Genomic DNA, 8,199 nt, shown 5'->3' with positions numbered 1-8,199 from the left:
TCTTCCCAGAGTGGGAGTTCTCCCAGATTTGTCCTTTCCGGTAGCACAGGCAGGGCTGGCATCTAGCAAGTCTGTGGACCCTTTGCACAGCAAGCTTGGGGCAAAGTGCTAGGGAAAAGCCCATAGGCATAGAGGGTTATTTCTTGCTCCCTTTAACTCCCTCTCACACCCTGCTCACTGACACCTGGAAAATAATTAGAACCACTTGTGACAGGTAGCGAGTGACATGGACCCATTCTTTGGAATCACACTGTTGAGGAGGTGCCAGAGGTTTGCATCCGCAAGGCCTTTGGGGTGTCCAGAGGCCAGGGCTGCGGACTCTCCGGGCAGATGGGTCTCCCTGGCCCGATCCCTGAAGCCACGTACTGTCACCTCAAACCCTCCGGTCCCATTTTGGGGGCGTTCACTGTGTTCCTCTCCTTGGCACCCCCGAGGGGGAAATTGTGCAGGTTAAAGAGCACTTGGGGACACATTTCTGAAGAGATTGTGCCCCGTTCAACCATCAGTGTGCATCCCCTGCCTCCACTCTCATGCTGTTTTCCACGGCGTCTCCACGTGCCCCTTCCATGGGGTGGCCTCTCCACATCCACTCTGTGCATCGTCCTCGCTGGGCATCAGGCGGACTGGGCTCTGGTTGCTGGCCCTACCCTTGCACAGTGCGACCTTAGGGAAGTGCCTGACGGAGCCCAGGTGTGCTTAGTTGTCAAATGGGAATAACAGGCCTGCCTCAAAACCCCGAAAACCAAAAAACCCGCCTCACAGGGTTGTTGTGAGGATTAAACGAGATGGAGAGCCGTTTGCACCCAGCCCTGCACGTGGTAAGTGTATACCAAATGCCAGCAATTCACATGTGTCTCAGGCCACACCTGTCCCTTGAGCTCTGGATTCTTGTCTCCACTCTGCCCAGAGCTGGGCCCACACCCTCCCTCACAAACCTCCCTGTATTCCTTGTCCAGAGAAGGACACCACCACCCAGCCCACTCCCTGAGCTGGGACATCCCCAGGACATCAAGCTAGACAGCCCCCTTCCTTGGCTCAGGTTCTTGTCCCATCTCAAAAGAATTCTTTTTTAAAAATAAATAAATAAGTTAGTTTATTTTTGGCTGCATTGGGTCTTCGTTGCTGTGCGCAGGCTTTCTCTAGTTGCAGCGAGCGGGGGCTACTCTTTGTTGCGGTGTGAGGGCTTCTCATTGCGGTGGCTTCTCTTGCTGCAGAGCACATACCCTAGGCGCGCGGGCTTCAGTAGTTGTGGTATGCAGGCTCAGTAGATGTGGCACATGGGCTTAGTTGCTCCACGGCATGTGGGGTCTTCCGGACCAGGGCTGGAACCCGTGTCCCCTGCATTGGCAGGCGGATTCTTAACCACTGTGCCACCAGGGAAGCCCTCGAAAGAATTCTTATAACGACCCCCGAAACTGATCTCTGTCTCTGGTGTGCGAGCACCAGGTGTCCTCCACGCCACTGCTACGGGCATCTTTCTAGATCACAAGCCTGCATGTTGCTCCCACACCCTCCCTGATAGCTCAGAGCTTCCTGGGATTTCTGTAAAATTTCAAAAAGAACTTTGGGGACCAAGTAAGGTCACCAACTTTTAATTTTGCAAAGTAAGGACATAGAGTTAAATGGTTAAGTAAAAAGTTGCTAATGCCATTGACCATCACCATTATTTCATAAAAGAGAGGCTGAAACAAGGGCTTAAGCTCAGAAGGAAGACACTTTGGCAACCTTACACCATGCAAATATCCACACTGCCTTGTCCGTTGTCTTCTCCTTTGGCCTCAGACCAATAGACTTCTCCACAGACCATTCTGGGTGGTGTTGGGGCCCAGCTGGAGGTTACTTCTTTCTCCTCAGGAGACTGTCAGCTCCTTGGAGAGGTTTTTTGTTTTGTTTTGTTTTTGTTTTTGTTTTTATTGAATGGAGGAGCCATGATTAACTTTCTGGTTGGTGGTTTACAGGTTGTGAGGGAAGGCATGAAGCTCAGAGTGGAAGGTGCTGCTCAGCTTGTGGGTCCCTGTATCCCCGCCCCCAACCCCTCTCTGGGAATGTCTGGCTTTGTGGTTCCTCCCTCTTCCCTTGTTTCCTCATCTCTCTGACACTCTCTGGCTTCCTTTTTCTTTCCTTTTCCTCTTCTTATTCTCAGCCCACTCCTATTTTCCCTCTATGTACTCCAACCCTGGAGCCCAGTGGCCCATATCTTAACTGGTTATAATATACAATTTAAAAAGATTGTGTTAGTGGGACTTCCCTGGTGGCGCAGTGGTTAAGAATCCGCCTGTCAATGCAGGGGAACACGGGTTCGAGCCCTGGTCCGGGAAGATCCCACATGCCGCGGAGCAACTAAGCCTGTGCGCCACAACTACTGAGCCTGCACTCTAGAGCCCACGAGCCACAACGACTGAGCCCACGTGCCACAACTACTGAAGCCCATGGTGCCTAGAGCCTGTGCTCTGCAGCAAGAGAAGCCACCACAACGACAAGCAGCTCCCGCTCTCCGCAATTAGAGAAAGCCCACACATGGCAATGAACACCCAACGCAGCCAAAAATATAAATAAATAAATAAATTTATTAAAAAATAATAAATAAAATAAAATAAAATGTTATCGCTATACCCAAGGTCATCTAGGTTTAAAAAAATTATTGTGTTAGAAAATGTTTTATATTCTCTGCTCTGAATTTTGAGAGTTGGGTCAGTTTTTAAACAGATATTATCGTGTGCCGTGTGAGTGCTAGGTCCTTTCAGCCTGTGATCCCAGGTGATGTGTGCAGGAGAAAGTTATCCCCTTGCTTAGAAGTGAAGAAACAAGGCCTAAAAGAGGTTGAGTGTCTTGACCAAGGTTACACATCTGTATGAAGACCCCTGTCATCTTTTATGTTGGATTTCTCTGTTCCAAAACCCAAGCAAGCAAACCCAAATCCATTCTCAAATTAACAGAAATAAGTGTCTTGTTTTAAAAACTTGTGTGGAAAAAACTCACAGGTGGTCTTTATCAGTCTCACTTATTGGAGTATGGTCATTCATTCACTCACTTTGTTATGAATATAAAAGTACACCTTAGAATCTGGAAATATTAATACAAGGGACACACTCAGTGTTGATGTTAATGTATTGAATAGTCTTTTTTTTCCAAGTGATTTTTTCCATAATTAAAATTTTTCTAACTACACAGTTTTTCAGCAAGATGCCAGGCCTGTGTTAAGAAGTGAGTTTACAAAGATGAGTAAGATACAGTCCCTGAATTTGAGAAATGTTCAATCTAGAGGTGATTTTTTTTTTTTTTTAATAAAGGGGAAAAAAGAGTATTCTTGGAGTCAGAAAGCCTTAACACTTATTTCTTACAAAACTTCGGGCAAGCTATTTAACCTCCCTGTGCCTCATTCTCCCCATATGTAAAGTGGAGATAAAAGTGGTACCAATCTCAGAGTACTGTTGTGAGGATTAAATGAGTTAATTCATGTAAAGTAGGCAGAATGGTGCCTGGCACATAGTAAGTGCTCAATAAATATTAGGCATTGTTATTGTTGCTGTTTTGTCTAGTTATCACCACCATTATCCTTACCCCTGTAACTTCCTGGCACATGGGGGGCACACGGGGGCACAAGGGGACCAGTGAATGATGGTTCCTTCCCCTCTTTCACCCAGCATGCTAGCTGAAAGGAGGCATTGGGAAATATAAAATACTTTAGGATAAATATGAAATACTTCTGTCCAAACAGAAAAAAAAAAAAAAATGTGCTCACAGATGTTGCTAATGTTTTATAGCCTTCCTGAGCCTCCATGTCTTTGTAAACCTGAGATAATAGTACCTGCCTCGTATATTGCTGTGAGGCTTCAGCATCACATAGGCTAAGAACCACTTGGACCTGGAGTAGGGCGAGCTTCCACAAAGGTCGATGCTAGAAATACTAGTAATATTCTATTAGTATGCAGTTAGTATTATTAACCTAACTTATTTCTTCCAACCCTGATCCCCAGTTTTTTCATCTGTAAAATGGAAATGATTATTAGTAATAATGATGCAAAAGTTGCTCCGTCTCAGGTGACAAATGGTCTGAATCAGGGGTCCCCATCATCATCTAGGGAGCTTTTAAAAAAAAATTATTTATTTATTTATTTTTAAATTTTTATTCTTTTTGGCTGCGTTGGGTCTTCATTGCTGTGCGCGGGCTTTCTCTAGTTGTGGTGAGTGGGGGCTACTCTTCGTTGTGGAGCGTGGGCTTCTCATTGCAGTGGCTTCTCTTGTTGCGGGGCATGGGCTCTAGGTGTGCGGGCTTCAGTAGCTGCAGCATGTGGGCTCCGTAGTTGTGGCTCGCGGGCTTAGTTGCTCCGTGGCATGTGGGATCTTCCCAGACCAGGGACCGAACCCATGTCTCCTGCATTGGCAGGTGGATTCTTAACCACTGTGCCACTAGTGGATTCCCTAGGGAGCTTTTTAAAAAGTCTTGTTATGTAAGACAATCTTCCTATGTGTTAGAAAAATTTTGTCCATTCTGGTAACATTCCTGGGTTACTTGAGATAAAATTCCTACTTTATCCCTGGAAATCTGAGCCACCAAAGGTTAAACATCCTTTTCTGGACCACATACCATGTTGGGGGGTCAGAGCTGCGGGTTGAAAGTATACTGGTCTCCCTTTCTTCCTGAAACATCTCTCTGGGCTTGGGGAACCTTTTGAAAACCCGGATGTCTGAATCCCATCCTGGAGATCCTGAGGCCATAGGTCAAGGATGGGACCTGAAAAGCCACCAATGATGCTGAACATGTCTGGGTTTGGGAACCACTGCACTGAATGACCATCCATGGTCAGCCGTATTTCCTATGTAGCATTGCCCCTGTCTCCTGGTTTTAGCTTTCATTCTAGTATCCCCGCCCCCTCCTTTAATCCTTCAGTCACCCCCTGCTATGAGTCTAACTGTTCTCTGCTAGGCTGGTCTGGGAGGAACACAAAGGAATAAGAGACTGTGTCCCTCGCATTTATCCTAGGTTGATTTGGGGCTAACTTGATGTATGACCTTGGACAAGTCGCTTTCCCTCTCTGGGCCTCTGTTTCCTCTCTGTACAATGGGGAGGGTGAACATGCTCTTGTGTCCCTTCCAGGGCTACTAGTGTGTGGTTTTTCTCCCCTCCTGGGAAGTCACACTCCCTCTGGAAATTCTGTCCTGAGCAGAAGTAGGGTCACCCTCTCCTCCAACCCCTTGCTAGCCCTTCTACTCCTGGCTCAGGGAGGCTCGACATCTTTGTGTAAACCGGTTCTGTGGTATTTTTAATTTCTTGATGGAAAAACGATGAACTGAAAAGAAAATATTTTAAACTCCAGAGCATTCCACACATTGCCTGTCAGGGTTCAGCGCCTGGTCCCTCGGGCCCGCGTTTGCCTCTGAGCCTGGCCTCGTGTCAGCACTCTCGCTTTGATACTTGGCCTTCTGCAGCCTTGCGGGTTTCTGCAGAAACGTGGTTCCCATGGAGGGAGAGGGGCCTGGGAGGGTGCCCAGTCCACCTCCCTTCTCGGGCAAAGTGTATTAAACCCACCCAGGCAGGTGAGAATCTGTTGTCTATATTTATTTTTTTTTAAGTATTTATTTATTTGGCTGCACCGGGTCTCAGTTGCGGCATGCGGGATCTAGTTCCCTGACCAAGGATCAAACCGGGGACCCCTGCATTGGGAGTACGGAGTCTTAACCGCTGGACCACCAGGGAAGTCCCTAGAATCTGTTGTTTAAATAAATAATTTTTATTGCAAAAATGTGCATAAAGGAAATTAAAATGTTAATGGTGTTTATATCTAATGCTGTGCATCCTTCCAACTTTTTTTCTCTGTGTGAATATATATATTGCAATATATCATATAACATATAATGAAAAATGATATAAATGTGTTTCTTTAGAAGTTCTGGATCAAACTCTGTGGCCTTTTTCTTGTCTTGAATTTTTCATAAAACATAGCATATTCTTAGCTGTTTTCTAAATTTTTTTTTTTTTTTTGCGGTACGCGGGCCTCTCACTGTTGTGGCCTCTCCCGCTGCGGAGCACAGGCTCCGGACGCAAAGGCTCAGCAGCCATGGCTCACGGGCCCAGCCGCTCCGTGGCATGTGGGATCTTCCCGGACCAGGGCATGAACCCGCGTCCCCTGCATTGGCAGGCGGACTCTCAACCACTGCGCCACCAGGGAAGCCCTCTAAAATATTTTTAAAGGCGATTACAATATGTGGCTATATCATAATTTATATAGCTAGTCCTCTAGGGTTGGCTATTTGTTTGCTTCCAACATAAAATTCATTGTGATGAATTTTATTCCATTAGATAGGACTTTCAGCATCCATGAATCATTAATAATGACTCTTCTCTCCACAGAATCCAAGAGTTCTCCAGCTGAGACTGAGCTGCCCCCTTCCACGCAGGTGAGCTCATGTTCTTGTCAAAGGGTCACGGCGGCAGCACCTAGTGTTAAGGGTTGTGGGCTGGCATCAGGCAGAAATTGGTTTAAATCCCAGCTCTGCCACTTACTAGAAACATGGCCACGGGCAACTTGCCTGTCCCTTTCACACCTCTGTAAAGCAGGGTAAGAGCAGTTCTCGTCCCGGGGATGTGGGCCATGGAAAGTGTGGAGCGGTGCTGGCCTAGCTCACTGAGCTGCTCTGTGTCTGGTGCCTGCTGTTTCATCTCTGAACCTCTGGGCACCACTAACAGCTTAGCCTGTGACTCAGATTCAGTTTTTCTGAGCTCTTCCCCTGTGGACTCCTGGTGTCATAATTTTCTGGAAAGAGGATTACTTCTGAAGCCGCTCAACAAATCCTTGAGTAATCCAATTTCCCATCCAACTACAACTCCTCTCCTGGTCCTTAATTCCCTAAATGCTAAGCTGGGAGGCTCAGCCACTCCTGGAGCTGGACAGCACAGGGAAGGAGCCTGGGGTCCTGCACCTTGGCTATATTGGATGCAGGACAGTCCAGGCACCAGTGGAAGCAGCTCCAGGGTGAAGCCCACGCCTGTGGGGCTGGAGCGTAGAGGGAACTGACACTGAGAACTTGCCACGCCGTGCTAGGCTCTGAGCCTGGCGTTTGCTAACTCATTTCATCCTTAGGATAACCAAGATTTGGGTGTCAGGATGGTTGTGCCTACAAGGGAGGAAAAGTGATGCCCACATGGGTTAAGAAACTTGCCCAGGGTTACGTAGCTAGTAAGTGGTGGATCCACAGTTCTAGCCTGTGGTTTTCCTAGTAAGTGGTGGTATCCACGCCCTGGGACTGGACCCGTAATACAACTGCTGCGTCAGGGTATCTATTGATTCTCCTCTGTGGAAGGTGCTGTGCCCTTAAGCTCCTGGTAGAGAGGCAGATGGGAAGAAATCCCCACCTTGAGTAGGCAAGCTGTTAGATATAAATAATAGTGCAAAAGTTGAGACTGACAGGTCAGACATGGAGAGGTCCATGAGATAGAGAAAGGAATGCCTTGGGTGGGGGGGGGGGGGGGGGTTAAGGAGGAGGTGGCACTTGAGCTGGGTCCTGAATGATGGTGGAATCTGCAGAAACAGGTTTACAGTCAGGAATGTCTCTTTTAGGCACCTACTACTAATGAAGATAATGAAAATATTTTCTCCAAAGATTCTGCAAATGCAACAAGCCTCCCAGGTAAGGACTGGATATCTTTGTATTTCTATGGCCTACGGGATGCAAAAGAACTTGTCTCTGCAGAAAGTCCTTTTCTTTTTGGAGATATTGGCAGAGGACCAGTCTGCTTAGTGAAAAGGATCAATGGCAGAAATATTCTTTTTTGTTACTTTATACCTCCAAGTTTGATATTGTTAGCTATGATATAGTGAAGAGACCATAAGAAGGGTGGGATAAGTCAGTAAAATACGTCACAATTGGCTCAGAATACAAATGAATGTGCTACCAACAAAATTATTGGCGTCTGAAATGGAATACACTTTGAGGGATGGAATAAATCTTTGCTTCAGAAACCCTTGATTTCAATGGTTCTGATTCCCTATACCTGTGAGACCAGGAAAACTTAGTAACTTTCTCATCAAGAAAGATCCCAGCCAAAAAAAGAAAGAAAAAAGAAAGATCCCAGGTCCTGTGCTTTTTTACTATATGTATGGGACTCAAGGGGTCCAGACTCTGGAGGCTCAGTAGCTGAGCAGATCCATCTGATGTCCCTTGGGCTTTCTGAGGAAGGCCTTGGCCTCCGTACTTTTA

At 46.8% G+C, this 8,199-nt stretch overlaps 1 protein-coding gene across 1 annotated transcript in view; it reads left to right on the top strand.

Moving 5' to 3' along the window:
- The window catches only part of IL6R (interleukin 6 receptor), a 47,670-nt gene that overhangs the window by 29,712 nt on the left and 9,759 nt on the right, over nucleotides 1–8,199 (top strand). Inside the window, exons 8-9 of the mRNA XM_007457991.1 lie at nucleotides 6,353–6,399; nucleotides 7,560–7,629. Of these exons, the coding sequence (XP_007458053.1) occupies nucleotides 6,353–6,399; nucleotides 7,560–7,629 (117 nt within the window). The remainder of the gene's footprint in view (nucleotides 1–6,352; nucleotides 6,400–7,559; nucleotides 7,630–8,199) is intronic.

This window comes from Lipotes vexillifer, unplaced genomic scaffold, assembly GCF_000442215.2.
Source record: "Lipotes vexillifer unplaced genomic scaffold, Lipotes_vexillifer_v1.1 scaffold238, whole genome shotgun sequence".
NCBI lineage: Eukaryota > Metazoa > Chordata > Mammalia > Artiodactyla > Lipotidae > Lipotes > Lipotes vexillifer.
The sequence above is the reverse complement of the archived record's forward strand: the minus strand, read 5'-3'. Positions and strand labels throughout refer to the sequence as shown.